A 19,451-nucleotide genomic window follows, 5' to 3' on the forward strand; every position below is an offset into this window, starting at 1 on the left:
ATTAATTAGTAAAGACTAAAATTGTTCATCCTGTAATTGCTGCATGCGCTGCTTTAATCCCCGGTCCCGGTGAACACTGAACCTGCTGTCGCCGCCTCCTAAACCTTTTCCGCCCGGAGCCACATGTTGCGGCCGCAGCCTGTTTCTCAGGCCTGTTCATGTCAAGAGGAGGGACGGGGGGTCGGGGGGTGATTCAACTAATAGGTGCTCAACAAAGATGTATTACCTTTTAATGTTATTAATCTGTGTAAGGCTTTCATTTGTTTTAATTATTGATGCTGCAGGTCTGATATAAAGTGCCCGAAAACACAACAGATATGAATTATTTGCCTTCTCGCTTTCTGTTCCTCCCGAGTCTGTCCGTGTTTATAATGTGAAACCACCAGGAAAGGTAACATTTTAATAACGCGACTTGTGACATTGAATTTGTGTGTCTAGTAGGTAACTTGGGCATGGTCTCAGTGTTTTCTCTCTGTCCTCTGTGTCCTCAGCTCCAAGCGGCTGGTGACCATGGCGCGCGGCCTGTCTCCTGCCTTTCTGCGTTTCGGGGGAAAACGGACCGACTTCCTGCAGTTTAACAACCAGAAGAACCTCGCCAAGTTCAGAGGGCCGGGGCCAGACTACTACCTGAAAAACTACGAGGACGGTGATTAGACACCACATTTCTCTTATTTTTTTTAAAAAGTTTTTATTTATTTAAATATTTTATTTAATTTTTTTTTAGGCGCAGCGTGTGTTTGTGACGGACTTTTAACGGGACCGTGGTCTGGTCACCGTCGCCCTCTTTTCGTCCTGTGTCAGACACACTGACGCAATAGTGGAGCAGAATTTATCTTTCCTCTAAAACTTACGCTGTTTACTGTCTATTAGTAACATATAATAAGTGGCCAGTTTATTAAGGACACTTGGCTGAAACTAAGCTTGTATATGAGCACCCAGTAAACCACACCTCCATGGAGATTATGGTGTTTGGCTTTTGTTAAAAATCTGTTTTAGAGAGAGGTGCTTCTAACATTTAGTCTGCTCCAAGTAAATGAGGTGAACATAAATGAGCAACACCTCTCAGTATAACACAATAGTCTGTAATTTAGCTGCACCACAAACCCTCCAAAATGACCACAAAGCTGAATTAACACCTCTTAAAACACTTGAAACAAAAACTCAACATTATTACCCTCTTGAATCAGGACTCGTATATCCCTCTCGTATTACTTTGCATTTATTCCAGCTAGGTGTGTCTAATCAAATGCTACTTGACACTGTCAGTGTGGTTTTTGTAATATGGTGTGTAGGTGAGTACAACATACTTTTCAGATGCTGTACTTACACTCACCGTTACCACAGATGTAGTAAAATTATTAAAATTCAGCATTATAGGTTTTATGAGTTGTCAAACTTTGAACAAACTCAGCCATCAAAAACTCAGCCATCAATTGTTATTGTTGTGATATTATCATATGAGCTATACTGATTTCTGCCATCTATCCTGGCTTGCAGATATAGTGCGCAGTGACATTGCATTGGACAAACAGAAGGGTTGCAAACTGGCCAACCATCCGGACATTATGCTGGAACTGCAGAGGGAGAAGGCTGCTACCACACAGCTCGTCCTGCTGAAAGAGCAACTGTCCAACATCTACAGCAACATTACAATAACAGGTAGGAGATCACACACACACACACACACACACACACACACAAATAACCCTTTTGGGCACATGCTCACATTCAAAGAAACATGTTGTCCATGTTCACATAGCCTAGTTTGGATTTTGTGTGTCATGCTCTTGTGTATATGTGCGCGTGCACACGTGCACTCACACAAGGTTCAAAGCATGCCAATGTAAACCATCAGCTTTCAGAATGACAAATGTAATTTGTAAAGGAGGAATGTGGAGATGGATAGAGGGGTGCAGCAGCAGAGGCTAGTAAACAGAGCACTGACATTTTCAGTGGTAACAGTTAACTCAACCTGACCGCAGAAGGAACTCTGGAGTCCTGATTTTTGGGTGGGCTTCATTTCTTATCTGTTACTGTGATTGACTGGGATGGAAATGAGGAGCTGCAGGAGGAGAGAGTAATTGAGAATTTTGTCTGTCATTGACAGAAATGATCAGTAAGCAGATTTTTTTAGTACAAATTGGAGTTAAACGTCAAAAGTGAGATGGTTTGATAAGGTTGTAGGGAGAGTGACATGAAGCTCCAAAAGTATATTTATCTTTAAATGATTGTTAAATTATACAGATCCCTGAACAATGCAAAAAAGAGCAACAGAAGTGGAACAATATACTCACAGCTATTCGAAGATGCAGATTCTCTGTTGCCTTCTCATACTGACGTGCATACATCATGTCCTCTTTTACATCTTGAACAGACAGTGTGTGGGAAGTAGTTTTTGGGTGGGCAGAGTTTTTGTTCCAAATCAGAGAACCACCCAGAAAGTGAGTCTTGAAAGCCAAACCTCTGGAAAAATAATTGTGAACTTGGGAGTTGACCAGGAAGCCAATCAAAGGTCGTTGTTGTTTTCTTTTTTTGCAACATGGTGCTAAAAGTTAAACCTAAAAATTCCTTTGGTTCAAAGACTAGAGACAGTCTTGCACACAACCCTATGTTCACTGTAGAGCCAGGGAAATAGGAAGTATTTGGCCATGTGCTTTGAAAAGACATTGATAAATCACACAAAACAACGAATCCAAATCTACCTCGAGTGAACCCAGTTCAGTGTGTCACTAAATCATTTGGTCATTATATACAGAACCAGTGGCCTCGCATGAGAGGGTCTGCAATGTGCTTTGCATATTTTCAGAAGGTCTCCCGTCGATGGAACAAAGTAACCCTCTGTGTGTTGCTGTATGAGTGATAGGTGGATATGAATAACATATATCAGCTGCGTATTTTCAAATAGTCTCAAGTGCAAGAGTCAAAACATGGAATTATAGCATTTATCATAGAAGGAAAATACACAGAAGAATTTAGTCTTGACCGTGTGAAGAGTCAGTTGACAAGTTCAAGTTAGGAGTCATGTAGTGTAGCACCCTGTTATCAGTTCTGCAGCGTTGGAAATGTGCTACAAGGCACTTGCAGTCTTGCAGTTTAGTCACCATGGGAACTTCAAGATGTTTCCTGATACGTAATGTGAAGTATCTTCATTGGGAGCAGCAAACATGCTGATAGTGATTCTTTTGGTTTGTTTTCATGTGGTGTTGATATAAACAGATTTTTTAACAACTAACAATACAAGCAAAAGCATAATAATGTGGACATGATGGCCGTGCAGGTGGAGGCATGCTGTGTTTACTTCCTTCAGCAGGAACAATCGGATTACAGAAAATTATATCGCATCTGGCTTTTAAGACCTGAAGAAAGCAGCATGGAAATGATATGTACTGTATGGTAACAGGCTTCCAACTCGTAGTTGTTTTGATTGATCAGTCGGTTTTAGAGAAGAAAAGCTAATGTTTGGAGGTGCTGACACTCAGTCAGTCATTTACATGAAATCACTTATGTCAGGCAGGAAAATCAAAAGTGTGGGATTGTTTTTTGTGAGGGAGATAGGCGACTGCAACAGCTTTACATAAAAACTCTGCAGGCGAACATTCACCAATTATTCGTTGACTTCATACACAGCGTGGGGAAACGTATATGTAGCATGATGTTAGCCACTCAACACAGCCGCTTGCTCGAATTCTAATTTCTCTCTATATTGAGTTGGTGTTAAAAGTCTAGTGATGTGATGTTTTGAAAAACATCATCAACATATTTCTTCTTTGCTCAGAGTAGTTGTCACTTTTGCTCAGTGTCGTTATGAAGGGATTTGCTGTGTGGGTACACAGTTGTAAAATAGCTTTTTTTTGAAGGCTCATTAAGACATTTTTGTGTTTCTCCGTCATCTAACACAGTGTCAGCTACGTATTACTTTATTTCTCAGCCTTGACCTTAAAAGTATTTTCTGATGATGCCAAAAAATATGTAATGGGATCCACAATTTGGAGACCTCTTTTCCATTAATTTAGCTAATACCATTTGCATTTTCAGAAAAGATTCAGATTTTACTTATTTTAATTCTGTCTATATTCAAAAATGGGAAAGGTCATTATTTTCATCATTTTTGTTGTTGTGATTGTGAAGATCGATGTATGTTTCTATGGTGTGTGTGTGTGTGTGTGTGTGTGTGTGTGTGATGACTGACTGAATAAAATATACTACTACTACTTCTTTATAATAAAATTATTTTATTCCTGTAATTGTTAACTGGATATTCACAAAGTGAATAGTATTTACTAGTTAGCTGTAAATACTATTTGCTACTTACTAGTATTTAAAAGCATAGTAATGATTTACTGATGATACTGTGCATAGCTCCTTGAAGTTTATTCAGTTTTTTTTCTCCTAAACAATACAATGGTTTACTGGCTCAGATATAAATGTAAATATTAAATCAAATTTCACATGTGGGATAATTATTTATTTGATAGTATCACTGACAGGCATGTGCATTTAGGAAATAATAAAAAATAGTATATGAAGAGCAATCTGGAGCAGATGTACGCACAGAAAGGAGCATGCGTGTTGTTGGGTGTCCGTGTGTGTGTGTGTGTGTGGGCGAGAGACTGATGGGAAAGGGAGAGAGCTGGAGAGAAAGAGTGTACGCAATCTATAACTAACTCTCTTTTCAGTGAGAGAATATTCATCACCGACGGCTTCTCTGGACGGCTATTTGTAGTGAGAGAATTATTAAAGTGAAGCATTTGGACTAAGATGGAGGGTTGGACCACCTCCCTTCTTTTTCTAGCAGTCCATCTTTCTTACTGTTGTGAAAGATGTTAGCTATGCATGTTGGTATCTAAATAAGAAGACACTCATCACGCTGCGTTGATGAGTGACGTAGTCAGATAGATCGCTACATCGTCCCTGCAGATATGTGGCTTTTGTTTGCCATGATAAACGATTGTCACGTTCAGGAACTAATAAGCAGAATAGAAACTTAAAAAAATATTCATTTTTTTTTTTCCACAGGTATGCTATACTTGACATTTTGGATTCAGCCCTAATTTCGAACAGAGTTCAGGTCCCAAATGTATGTCGTCTTACACATGTGGTATAGTGCTAATGTCTCTTAAAATTAAGACCACATTTCCCATAAACCCTGCTGCTTCCTGTCACAAAAAGGATGTTACCACTTGCTCACTTTGCTTTTCTGCGGCACAGAGGCCTACAGAGGCTCAGGCTACCTGCTGATGCTGAGGTCCACCTCCTCTAAGACCATTCTCACTGACTGTAATTACTTTGGTTAAATGCCTGAAATGTAAATATTAAACTGACTTCACAGGCGGGGATATAAAGAAATATAACTTTAAAATATTGATGCAGTAAAACCCGTGGTGATGATGAATCACCATTGAATGTTATTTCCCCACATGGTCGACATTTTTGCATCATTTAACTGATTGATTCGAGTCCTGTGGCAGATTTCGACTTGAAATGTGAACTGCTGTTGTAATGGTTCCTATTAAGGGCTAGCAGTGTAGTTGAGAGACAGAGAGCGGCGCCATGCTGCTTTTGAGCAGGTGCCATAGTTGTTATCAGACTGGTTGGCGGGGAGGAGGGTAGGGGGGCGAGGGGGGGTGAGGGGGGTGGGGGTGGGAGAAGCCAAGCAGAAGGACTTTATTTACCCAAAGCTGATTTACTGTGAAGTGTTCTCACAGAAACTCTCATTCTTCCAGGCACAGACACAAGCTGCAGGTCTGCCCCTGGGGAATGTTGTTCGTAAGTCTGAGGGATATTTTTCAAAAGACTATGAAGGTGGAGCTGCTTTTTTTTCTCTTTTTATGTACAAAAAGTTGTCTGTAGTGCATTTCAGCTTTCATCAAGTGTTTTAGCGGGGGGAAATAACTCACCAGAATAAGCAACGATGACGCTGGAAAAGCTCTAAAAGGGTGGCCATGTTTGCATTATGCTCTCATTATTACACTCAGTTGAACTTCAAGTATGTTGTGTAAACTAGGATCTGTGCAGAGGCCTCTCATCTCTGTGGTGGAGAGGCACTGGCATACAGAGGCATAGGCATTTGTTTAAATATGGTCTGGTAACAATCAGCCAAGATTCACTCTGCGTGTGTGTGTGGTGTGTGTGTAAAAGCGTGTGTATGTAAGTGTGTGTGTGTGTGTGTGTGTGTGTGTGTGTGTGTGTGTGTGTGTGTGAAGGCAGGTGGTGTTTAGAGGACCTTTAACAGTCTTGCTCCATCCTTTTCCACTCACCACTGTCTGACCTTTGACCCAGGCTTGTTAGAGCTATCAATAATGGGGCCAGTCCGAGCTAACACACACACACACGCACACATGCACACACATTCAGCGAGGGAATTAGGCTGAGAAAATACCCCGAGCTCAGACAAGGTCATGGTCAGCCTCATCTCATGTCTCCCTGCAGGAATAAATCCCTCCATCAAGGATCATTTCTTCAATCCTCTCTTCCCCTGCTTCCATCCGTCCCCTCTTCTCCACAACTTAACACCTCTCCCTCATTTTCTCTTTCATGTTTACTGTTAGTTTAGCTGTGTATATTGTGACTGCATGTGAAAGTCCCATGTTTATTTGATGCTTCGGAGAATGAGGCAGTCGATCCGTTTAACTTGTGACCTCAAAGGCCTCGGCCATGTGTTTAAGGCTCAAAGGATAAACACAACTGAATTTAGGAATTCCTATACTGTATTATTCTTGTCATCTAAGGCCGACGGATCAATATTTGTGAACACGGACAAGGGGAAAATCTTTCCAAAACAGAGAAACCGGAGAAGCAAGAGTCAAACATAGGATGTTATCAGTTATCAGGTCTGCAGCTGCTTGTGAGACAGTGGATTGGAAACCTGTTTTGCTAATTCTGTTGGACGTATCAAGGATTTCTTTTTAAATGTTTTTTCAAGAGATAAGGAACGTTTTGTGCAGTGGATACATGATTTAATCTTTTGCGGCAAAAGACTCATTTTGGAGTCTGTTTATATGTGTAGCTGTAAATTGCTGCACCGACAGAAAAAGCTGCATCATCATACTTGTACAGTGTGAAACAATGTCCACACGTACATCCCATCTAATAGCTGGACTTCCAGTGAAAGAAAGAATAGCTCATAAATGGGTATGTGTTACTGCAACCTTGTAATTTAAGGGGGGGAAAGTAATTCATCTTAAAATATAACAGTAAAGTTCAAGAATATAATTGATTGTTGCTTATTATTGCTTTATTTGGGTTATGTAGGTTGAGTCACATGTTGTTTGGCCAGTTATTATTTCTTTGTAGACAGGCAGTGACCAGTGAAGAGGGACAGGTGAGGTTGGGAAGAGAAGCTATCTGGATGAGATGGAGAGGCTAAGTCGGGCGTCTCCTCAAGAAGGAGCTGCAGTAACCTAAATGGCCCATAAATGGGATTTTAAAATGGGTCAATGCAAGTTTAAGTCAGTGTAGAAACTACTATTTTCTACCCATCTACTAGAAAACAAGACAAAAAGTGAGTGTGACTGTGTGTTGCTAGGAAAATGACCAGTTTCAGTTGATGGCAATGAAAAAAAATGAATGGAGGGGAGCAGGAGGCTGGATGACACACCACATAATCCACACAGTCATATTTTATTGAATCAGAATAGGTTCAATGAATGAGAGGTGTAATTTTAACGTTGCATGAGTCTAAGTTGGCTTCACGAGCAGGTTGATAGTATGCAGCCTAACATCATGATTTAGACTTTCCTCTTTGTCTCCTTCTTAGTCTGATCTCACAGGTGTCGTATCGAGTGACATGAAATGTTTACAGTGTCTAATCAGTTGTTAGGTTTAAGTAAACATTGTGGAGAGTACATCGGACACTAATGCCCGAGCCCCTCTCTTTGAACTGACACGCTGAGGTGAAGCCAGGAGCCTCTCACTGAGAGCTGCAGGCCTCCATTGAAGGGAAACATGAGAGGAACGGCAATATGGAGAGGACCTAGGAAGTGGGAAGCAATGCTAATGTAGCCCTGCTATCACAACAAATGTGCAAGTTCAACAGAGAGAGGACATTACATTCAGCTGAGGTAGTGGCTGCTACCTCAGTCCCCAGTGCAGTTTTGAGGCTTTAGTGAGGAAAACTGGAAAATAAGAACCTAGCATGCAGTTCACGCTGCAAATCTTTTCTCATATGTATGTTTTCTGTGGCAGTTCACTTTTTTAGGATCTTCACACATTTGGAAATCTTGTTAATGGAGTTGTAACTTGTAAGCCTTTCACATGGTCATGTGTTGCTGTCCTAGTGTCAGTGCTTGTCCTGTTAGATCAGTAGGATTAAATGTTCTTGGCTCAGAATAATGAATGGAAAATGATGGATTGCTATTTGGCATGTTTGCAGTAATGCTATCTTTTTTGTAGTAATGCTATCTAATAAAAAAAAATGCAGCATTCAAATACTGAATTGAACGTCGGTTACAGGTAACAGTTGAAGAGTCGAGGCTCTCAGGTCAGCCGTGGTAGATGCAAACTCCTGAGCAGCTGCACAAGCCAGGGTTATGATTTCACACTAGACTTTGAGTCCAAAGTTTCAAGAACCAGTGGAGACTAGTTGTTTGCAACCAAATGGATACCCTTCCCATTACCCCTCATTTTTTTCCCTCTTTTCTTTTCTGGGGTATTGTAGAATGGCGGTGCAATATGCCCACCATGTTTGTAATATTTACCCCAAATGTCCTGACCTCTGAGAAGTGAGTGGATCGCTGTGTTGCACACAGAATCTGATCCTAACGCAAGAGACTGAAGCTTGCATCTCATCACAGACCTGCAATTGACCTTCACCTTTTATAATGAACCAACATAATCAATCTGTGTTTTTGCTGATTATCTTAAACATAGATTCATTTGGCCTGCCCACAACATTTCCCTAAATCGCCAGTTCCCATATGCTGGTGTTGTCATTGTTACTGAACGGGTGTTGTGCAGAATTGTCCGGCACCGATGTTTTGAGTTTGTGCAGAGACGGGGAAAAAAGAAAAGTTCATTTTGTTTATCTCTAAAGACCACATATTTTAAAATTTTACTATTGTTTTCTCTCAGTTATCACATCAGAATTTCAAAGTGCAGAAGTCAAAGGATAATTCGGTAATGAAGAAGAGTGGAGTGTAATTTATATCCCTGACAAAGAGCATTGTGAGTCACTAAAGGGGACTTAAAGAGAGGCGGAAGGTTAAAAATCTGGAAAGACAAACACTAGGAGTAGGCACAGAAACGGGAATTTACTAAACATCTGTGAATGGCTTTAAAATGTTTTCATCAAAACAAACTGGCACAGCTGTCTACAGTCAGAGGGCCTCTAGTTATAACTTTCTGTTTTTACTCATTTGAAAATCAAAACATATTTTCTTGCAACAGTGGGAAACATGCTCCATCCCTCCTATTAGTTCTGCTATATGACTCCTCCCAGACTTTTGTCCACTCTTTGCTTAATCTCATGTTTAAATCCCTTCAGTAAGGAAGAGGTAGAGTTGTTTCTGCACCGTCTGTCTGCCTTATCTTTTTGTTTAAAATTCCCTCAGTGAATGTGCACATTCACACTCACACACAAGGCGTAAATTGTGATGGATTCAGTTCTTGGTGTTGCAGCTGCTTCAGTACCCGGTCCATCTCCAGCTCACTGCTGAATGCAGATTTATGAGTTTCTCCTGCCAAGTTCCACACTGTAACACTGCAGTACAGCCAGTTGCCGTGACGGCAGGAGAATGAATATAATCTGCTTTGATTTGTTGATATCCATAATGATATTATTGGATATGAGCAGTCATTGTGGGTCTTGGAAAGACCAGGGGTAAAACAAAGAACATTAAAGGTTGTGTGTATGTTTTTAAATATCACGGCTTACCGGACTGTTTGCTTTACTGTACTATTAAAAGAAAAAGGACTTGGAACTCTGCTGCTCTGTATTGCCAACACTGAAAATCATATTTTTGCTGTAAGCAGTGTTTTTATACAAATACATTAAGTTTTGGGCCATCGTCGGATACATACATTGATCATGTCAGTGCTACCAAACATAAACTTATTAACAGAGATTTTCTGTCTGATTTTTTTGGAGAAAGGATTTGTATTCATTCCTTTCTCCTAACTACAAATTAGCCGGCAAATCTCTTTTTTTCAAGGTGTTGTTATGGTATTTAACGTAACGCAAAATGTAATGAATCACGGATACAATTTAGATAAGCACATCCATTCATTTCCCATTCACTTGCATGGGGCAGTGGTGTAAGGTGTTTAATTCCTAGCTTTAACGCTAGAGGGAGGCAGTATAAGTTGTCTAAGCTAAAATAGATGCCAAAGCTGTCGTAATTTTTGCCCGAGCAACTAACCCATATATCTTGAGGACCTACTTCAAATACTGCAGTAGTAACAGAAGGTTCTACGGGTACCTTCAAAACATCTGAAAAAGTTTTAAATGTTCATTGCCAGAAACTATTTAGTTTTGGACAAAGCCAAAACATATGTGAAAAGGTGGCTGGTGTTTGCCTTCATCGGTCACACATGGGATGGACACTAGGCGTGAAATTAGCTATCTTTAGTTTAGACCCATGAGGATGCTGTAAAACCTTGAACAGGATAATTGTCCTGAGGAGGACACTTAGCTAAAGCTTTCTACCAAACCTGACACAAACGAGTCCTTAAATCTTCCTTCTACTGATTCTTCAACATAATGTTGTTGTCGTTTTTTTAAAATTATTTATTGGAGTTTGATAGGGAATAAAATGTCTTAATATGTCCATTGGACCATAGATTATGTTTCAAAGTAGAATCTGAAAGGCAAACCTTTTGTAGGAGATGATAAAGTTTCTCAGGTGAGGCAGAGTTGGTCAGAAATGTGATACAACAGTTAAAGCCCTTTGATACAGGCCTGGTCCAGTGTGGCTTCATTAACATGCACTTGCAGAGACGAACAAAACAACAAACCATTCAAAGCATTTATACTTATTCTACAATTAAGATGTGTCACATCACATGCAGAGGAATGTATTCAACATGTTAAAAAAAATCACACAGGTCAATAGTTCCAAGTATCAAAATAGGAGAAGAACTTGGTGGTTGTGATGGGAAATAGGTAAGGGATGACGATCTACAACTATAAAGTTGTAAAATTGTATGAAAGAACTACAAAAAGAAGAAGGGGACTCGCCACACTGTATGCTCCCAAAGTATACAAAAATGTATTAGAGGACTACATAAAAACGAGACAACGTTTCGAGCATTGAACTCTTCGTCAGGTCAATGAAAAAAACAAAAACAGAAATATTAAGATAAATCATTATCACTAAATCAGTCTCGTATTGTGCTGATCCGTCCTCCAACCCAAACATCAAAAGCTCCACCTATAATTGATTCTCTAAATAAGTGATGTTTCTCTTTATGAACGTAGTTTGAGAGGTCGTTGAGTGAAAAGAATTGTCCGAACTGTGTCCAGATGTTAAAAGAATGTTTCACAATCTGATTTGAAGTGTACCTGGATATAGGTTCAGTGCAGCACAGACATATTAGGAAGTGGGGCCACAGGACGGGCTCTTGGCAGTTCAGTAATGAAATTGAAAATTAGGGATGTTGATGTTGCCACTGTAACGGACTTTTGTGTTTGAGGGCTTTTTCTCTTCCAAACAATTTCTCCGTAGTTGTCCTGTATCTTTTTAATTTTTAATTTTAGCACGTTTCTTTCTCTTTGCCTTAAAGGTGAACAAAGTAAATTTATTTAAATAAATAGTCATGGCTGGATTCAATAAATGGTTCTTGAATTTGTTAGAAAGCTGCCGTTTTCTGGTCCTGTAGGTCCTTGACGGCATTTATCGCATTCTCCTGTTTCACCTTCCTAAAAGTTGACAAAGAGAGAAAGGGAGCATGCAGGGGCACAGGAAGGAGGAAACGTACTTAGTGCTGATGGTTGGCTATGAACAGAGACTTCTGATCCGAGGCAGCAATATAATCTGTAATCTATAAAGAAATACATGCTAGAAGCAAACTAGGCAAGGCTTCCTCTACCTAATTGGCTTTGGATTCTGCTCCGTTTGCTTTTAGGGTTTCATGGCTAATTATATGTGGCATTAGATTACACAATACCAACAATCACCGCACTGATGATAATGTATTAGAACCAGACTGAGGAGTGGTTTGAGAGATGCTGTTGGCATGAACTAGGGACAACAAATTGAAATCTTGGCAATGTGGTGGTTGCATGGAACACCGAAGCCAATGGCTGTCTCTGTCTGGCCGCCAGAGCCAAACCTGCCTGGCAGCTACTGAACAAAACCAGCGCTTTTAAGTAAAAAAAAAAAAATACAGATCCGTATATCAACAATTAGCAAATTAGATTTCAGCATCAAGTCATGAAGCATGTCATCGTCTCCACATCTGAGGACATTTTCTGAGGTAATAAATCTGTTGACTTAAATTATATCTCCATCTACTAATAGCTGTCTGTGGGAAATGAGGCATCATCACTCATTTGTTTTCCTGTCTCTGCAACTAAATTTTAAGTCACATATGTGGTTTTCAAAGACTTAGTTCTCTTCATTTGCCCTCCTGGTCACCATGTGCATGTGTTTAGCACTGTTGTGTTTAAAGTCATATTTGTTTTTAAGTGCATCTCTCATAAGAAACTTTTTTTTTAACTGACATGATTAGATTATTCATGGTCGTGTATACGGTGACGAGGGATAGGAAAGCCCTGCGGCGCATTGTTGTACTACTGCAGATTTTCACATTGAGGATTTTTACAGTGTAACACATGATAGTGTCTTTAGACAAAGGAGCTTTGTTAGAGCATGAATGTATTGTAAAATTACACGACCTTATATTTTATGTATTTGGCTGGGTTCATTACATCTTACTTGTCAGCTTAAAATTATACACACAGTGATGTCAGCTCAGTGTGACAAACCCTTGATTGCCATATTGCCTGCTTTTTCCCTTTTACTCTTTCCACATGGCCTGCACAGACCCAGAAGTGTCTGTTTTTTTTTCTTTCTTTCTTGATCGAAAGAATACCTAGACTGTTTAAATCATGGATGGACATAACATGCAATTCCATGTGCTCGCAATATGCCCTGAGACAAGTGCCAGCAACCTGCAAATGAATGTCATTTTAATAGCCTGATGCATGGGAAATGTTTGAAAGCAGTCCTTCCTTCCCTATGATTGTTTGGCATGACATCCAACCTCCACATTTTTCCTCAGAACTGTAGAAAACATACGTTTAGTGTCAAATTTCAAATCATGGCACTGCGTTCTTTGCTGTTCTGTTCGTAGCCAGTTCTTACCAATGAGATAGACGTGCTGCAGGAATTGCACTACCTCTTGAGTGAGTATGTGTGTGCCAATGTGTTTCTGTGTGTGTGTGTGTGTGTGTGTGTGTGTCTGAGCTCGGTATGGATCCAGATGAAGTTGTTATCCTGAGGGGAAACATGCCTCCTTCATTACCACTGAGACACATTTTATTTCCTTAATTTGACTCTCAGGCTGTCATTCGTTGTTTATGAGATTGCCCTGTGTGCGTGTGTGTGCATGCATGTGTGCGTGAGTGTGTGTGCTTCTCCATATGCATGCGTTGTTATTAAAGTTTGAACTGGAAGTAGGGGGCTAGTAAGCGGTCAGGAAGCTGTAACCACTGTTTAGAGAGGGGATTTGACCTGGTGTTAGTGAATGTTACACTTCTTTCAACCTGGAATTTAACACACTCATTAGCGTCACACAAATGTTTGCGGCGTTTCTGTAAGCGTGTGTGTGTGTGTGTGTGTGTGTGCGTGTGTGTGTTCAGGAAAAGCGTATCCTTTTTCCTTGAAGTTAGAGAATACAGTGCAGACTGAGCAGTCCTCATCAGTAATGGATATCTTCATATACAACTTGTCGCCTTTTTTACTTCTCTGTCAGGCTGAATCTCACTAATGCAAATGAAAATTCAGTTTCTGTCTACAAGTGATTGTGTTTCTATGATATTCATTTGCAACAGCAAACTTGTCTCCCATGATTTGTAATGATGCACAGAATTACATATCTTATATGTGCATTTTCAATGCATGTATCTGCAAAGTCACAAAAATATGTCCTAATCCAGCCAGCCCTTCCTCTTCCCTGCACTATTATCTGTTCCTCATCTAGTTTGTATCCAAGATGGTATCTACACTTAAGTTTTCTATCATAGTTTGAATTATTCGTTTTGATAAAATTGATTGTTTCTCCTCTTATAAATCATTTCCCTGAATGTGTGAGTTTGCCTACTGTGGAAATGCCCGCCAGTGTTTGTACTCCAGCACCAGGGACATTAATCTCGCAGTGTCAAAGCCCCCCACACATATATTATTGTAAACTCCAGAAACTGATGCTTGCATAAGAGTTTGGCATGTTTCTCTTCTGGCCACTTGTGAATCCTCTTTAATTCTGCAGTTTTTTTTTTTTCACTCGGAGCATATGGCTGGTTGGATTGTGTTGGACCTTGTCAGAGGCCATCTATCACACCATGGTGTCCTGCTGCGTTGGAGATTCACAGCGCAGCTCTCAGCCCTCAGAATGAGAAAAAAAGAGCAAGAGGGAACAAAGTTAGATTAAGAGTGAGGAGAGAGAGGGAAGGGAAAGGGGGATGGAGGGAGTGAAAAGTGAAATAACAGCAACAGACAGATGGGAAAAAAAGGAGGAAAAGGAAAGAAGAACATTTAAAGATGAATAAAACATTTTTCCTTGTATAAGACCAACAAAGAGTGTTTTCACTTCTTGTTCTGAACCAATGTTTTTACCATCCCAGCAAGTTTAGAGATGCTCCCAGCCAAAGGCCCGGCCGACACCTGTGGTGTAAAACTGTGCCTTCAAGGTTGAGCAAACATGTGCTTAGGATTCAGAAGCTTCACACTTGTTAGGCTCCTCAACAGCCTCAGAGCACAAATAACATCGTCAGAGCTTTCTAAAGAAAACATCTTTAATAAAAAGGGTGTTTCCAAAAACCTTTCATAAGCCACTAAGAAACTGGCGTCAATTTCTGGTTACCTCTGACACTTACAGATGGGAAACAGAGCCATGCATGTTTCACATTATTTCCCCCGCTTCAAAATGTGCGTATTTTTAAATACAGCTGACAATACTCTTAAATGTACTTTATAGGACAATTCATGGTTTAATTTTCTGTTAAATCTATGAGCAGATTTTGTGTGTAAAACCATAAGATAACGTTCATGTCGTCGTGGAATAAGAAAATCAACAAAAGAAGAACAACGGTAATTGAGAAAACATGTCCGTCCTTGTTTTAAGCTTTGAGAAAGAAACTAAAGCTCTACCTGCTCCAGGGGCATCGCTGCTGGCCGTCCCTGTCCTCTGACCCTGACATGAAAAGACAACTTGTATGTGCCTCGGAGGGATATGTGAAGAAGCTACTTCCTAATTATTCAGTGTGTTACGAGGGTGTCTGCAGCGCTCGGGAAAAACATCCGTCTGTTACTTGTTAAAAGCAAATGAAAAGTAAAAAAACGGTAAAGCGGTTTTGATGAGCATGAAACGTGTGAGAGGTTTTTCCTTCGCTCGTCTCCTCTCTGTCACTCCAGGGTCTTGAAATACCCGTAAATAATCACAAATATTCATAGAGATTAATTTCCGACAATAGTAGTGAGGTGAGGCTGGATGACAGATGGAAAAATGTGGTCTCAACGCTTCGATGCGGCTTTGGCAAAGAGCACACAAGTTATCGAAGTTCAAATAAAGGACAAGAACATTTTTCTTTCACTCTGACTTAAATTTGTGCCTCGCTGTGATAATGCAATCGTGAATTGTTGTGTTGATGCAACATCTCCTTACACGCCTGCGGGGCTTCTTTGTTGGCACCGACTTATCTATTAAATAAGACGGTTCAGTGTCAGACTGACACATTTATTCTCTTGAATTCCTGTCCTGCAACATGAATATGTAACATCATGCTCAGCTGTAGAGGAAGCACGTTGTTAACTGTTGAGAACAGCTGTGTAGAGGAAGATTTGATGAGTTTAATTACCCGTCACTTTTATCAGCAGGTATTTGGCGCGTACGGTCTTTTTATACTCACCACCAACATCAAACCATTCATACATCTGTACTAAAAAATCTCAGCAAGGGTCTGATTTCCTGTTTTCTTCTTGAAACTTCGACCCTACAGGTGCCCAGCTATCTTCCAAAACAATGATTCAGTGCAGACGTTGTCAAACAAACAGCTAAATAACAAACAACCCGGTAACCAAACAACATAATCCAGAGTTCCAGGAAACAGCTGAAAGCCGAAGTCTCAAAAGGAAACTGACTTCACAAGCGGCGTTGCCTGACATTGAAATATTTGCATCTCTGTTTGTTGTGAAAGATGCTGATTACTCAACGGCTTTGGGTAGTAATGGATTACTGCGTGGCTTTTTGTTTAAACTTGTATCCAGTTTAAAAAAAAGCTCTAAACTGAAACAAGAGAAACACAACGGGCTGTGTTGTGTTTTAGGTCGGATGAAGGTTTGAAGAAGTCTTAAAAGTCAGAACCCACATTTCCGTCAAAGCCCGGATATTTGTTTGTTTGTGAATCTAAAAAAAAGTATGCAAGAAACTTTGGCAGACACATATGGAAGCCAGTTTAGGCTTGGCTGTTACGATGGTAACCTACTTTTACTGAGACCAACAACAGATAGCGGTTTGGCTTCGTCTTAAGATCAGACACCTCCGACAAGTTTATAGTCTCATTAGAGCAGTAATGGAAGCTTAATGTTATATGTGTGACCAAATTGTTTTCTTTCTCATTTGCCAGAGTCTCTCTTTGTTTCTGTTTTTGTTAATTGGCATAAGTATCCCATAATTGGTGCCTTGGGTTTTTATTTGGAGATTTTATTAGATGCCAGCTGATGGATGGTTACAAGATGACAAACAAAATATGTAAACTATTTTATGGCCTTTCATCACTTTAAGCATGGCCGGCCATTTAAAACCTATTAAATAAATATGTCTTATCTCTAATATGGAGTTATTTATGTGTTGTAAAAAAAAAAAAAAAGAAAACATAAAAAAAGAAAGAAGGCAAAATGATGGAAGAGGGAAAGAAAGAACTGGACGAGAGTCATGATTGGATCATGCCTGGTTGCCCTCCAAGCCCTTTTACTCATGAAGCTGTTTGATTTTGAAGGAACTCTGGTCTGCAGGACACAGTGCTATGTTATTGAAGGAATTTTATGAGTCCATAAGTGTGTAATGAAATTTGCCTTGGTCAGAGGAGTGAAGCACGGAAAGGTAAAATGGAATTGAATTTTCTGTGGTATTTTCTTCAGACCTGCATTCCCTTAGGGAGCGTACAGGACTGCTTGCAGTGGCCCAGGCAAGAAGAGGCCAAGTGAAACCTTTCCCTGAGGTTTTGAACCTCTGCTGTGAATGGCAGGAGCCGACACCTCTAACCAGGAGCAGATGTCTGGCTAACTTGGCTTGGACTGGTCCGTCCCCTGGCAGACTAGGAAACCTGGGGTCTGATGTAGCCAGCATGCCCCACTCGCAACACTAATAGCCTGGCTCTACATCGCTTGTTCTCTCCTTGCTGAACTCCACTGCCTTCAGAACCCTTCACTGTAGGTCCACAAAGTCAGTGGAGCAGAGCCAAGCTGAGGAGAGCTGCTACACATTCACACTAACATTAGCATCTGAGTGCTGAATGATGCTGCAGGTGATTCTGTTGTGATGTTCACAACTGATTTTCACCATTTTCTTTTTAAAAAAAAATTAGTTTAATGTCTTTTTCTTCTTATAAGCCTGTGTAGCATTCAGGTAATAATCAACCAGGAGTTTCAAAATAAGATGCTTTCTATTAGCAAATGATTTTTAATCCAAGGTCTTCATTCATGTTTTTAGAAAAACTACAATAAAAGCACAAAAGAGACTGTATTTGTCTAAAATTTAGAATAATCCGCTGGATTCAGGTGGTTCAGATGTTTGGGTTCACAGTTGTCCCCTGTGATCTATGTTTAACAGTAACAGTGAGAGTAGACATTAAAGATATTACAGGACACCTTTCATCTTATAAAACCTCCTCTGAGGTTCTTCTCCTCCCAACATGAAACAATTTTGAAATTCTCCAGATGTAACCTAAACATCTTATTCTCACCAGATGTGAACCGGTTGCTCTGTGCCGACTTAAATCACTTTAAAATGCACCTTGTTCTACATAAGCTGACTCCTGGTGTCATCTGCAATGTTACTGTTGATGACTCAGATGGACTAAATGTCCAAATTACATCTCTAGTCTATGAATTTAACTTTAGTTTATTACAGTCAAATTTCAGTACCATTTCTTCTTTTTTGTCTTTTTTTCACAAATGAAAGCACATTTCAACAGAACCTGTGCTACAAACGTGTTGAGCTAAAGCACCATTAGTGAACATCGGAACAACTGTACAATATAAATAACTGTAGAACCAAAATAACAAATAGATAAATATATACTGTGTATATATATATATATATATATATATATATATATATTTTTTTTTTTTTTTGACATTTGGTTCTTTAGTTTCATCATATATTGTTGTTGGTCAAAGTGTAAAATAAGACAAAAGTTTTTAATAAGTTTTATGGGTCAGAATATTTTAAAGACATTTATTTTTCTTTTTGCTACAGTTGATTTACTAGGAATGCTTTTCTGTGGTTATATGGTTTTCTCAATTGTGCAAATCAGTGAAACAAATAAATACTAGTGTTTATTCAGTCTTATGAGTGTGTGGTAACATTTTGACAGATCTGTGTATTTTGTGAGGTTTCCTACAGCGGGTGTAAATGAATTGGTATTTCTTTTTAAAACAGAAAAAAATATGAGTGATAGATTTAGCATGCAATGCCTTCATGATTTCGTATACAATATGATTTTTTCCATCACTTGAAAGCACCACCACAAACAAGTGTGAAAGCACTAAAGCAGGCTGTCTTTTTCCAAACCTCAAACATCCAAATGGACTAGTTGAACAAAACATAATAATAAAACAAATGAAACTCTCACCTCTGTGCAAACCTCTGCCAATGCTTCCTAGTGTAGCTGGAGAGAACAAACGGAGAACAAAAATGTTTTCAAGTGTGGAAATGTGCTCAGATTTTTATTAGCCAGCATTAGCTGCTTGACAGACAGACCATAGGAAAACTCAGCAGGAAATAAAGACTGATGAAAAGATGGTTTGAGACTGTGGGAGATATTTGTTAAGGTGAATGGATGGAAAAAGTCTCATTCTCTTTCTCCACAAACATCTGGCAGGAATATCCATCAGAGTGCTGGGACAAGTCCCAGCCTTGTTATAATGGGTTGCTGCAGAAACTCAAATGGGACTTAAAAGTTAAGAGTTATGGGAAGAGAGACTGTCCGTCTGGCTAAGGCAGGTGCCCCCTGTAGTGTTTGTCCTCTACTTGCCAGTATCTTGTGGAGGAGCTGTGATGATTTGTTTCTTTCT

The 19,451-nt window shown here is 39.8% G+C and overlaps 1 protein-coding gene across 2 annotated transcripts in view; it reads left to right on the forward strand.

Annotated features, from left to right (window-relative positions):
• hpse2 (heparanase 2) overlaps positions 1–19,451 on the forward strand; it is a 56,943-nt gene that overhangs the window by 3,349 nt on the left and 34,143 nt on the right. For both annotated transcript variants that reach the window (XM_085800110.1, XM_085800111.1), the window contains exons 2-3: positions 492–646; positions 1,498–1,659. In XM_085800110.1, the coding sequence (XP_085656236.1) occupies positions 492–646; positions 1,498–1,659 (317 nt within the window). The remainder of the gene's footprint in view (positions 1–491; positions 647–1,497; positions 1,660–19,451) is intronic.

The sequence above is a fragment of the Trachurus japonicus genome, chromosome 15 (assembly GCF_045865225.1).
Source record: "Trachurus japonicus isolate A0001 chromosome 15, Traja_1.0".
Taxonomy (NCBI): Eukaryota; Metazoa; Chordata; class Actinopteri; order Carangiformes; family Carangidae; genus Trachurus; species Trachurus japonicus.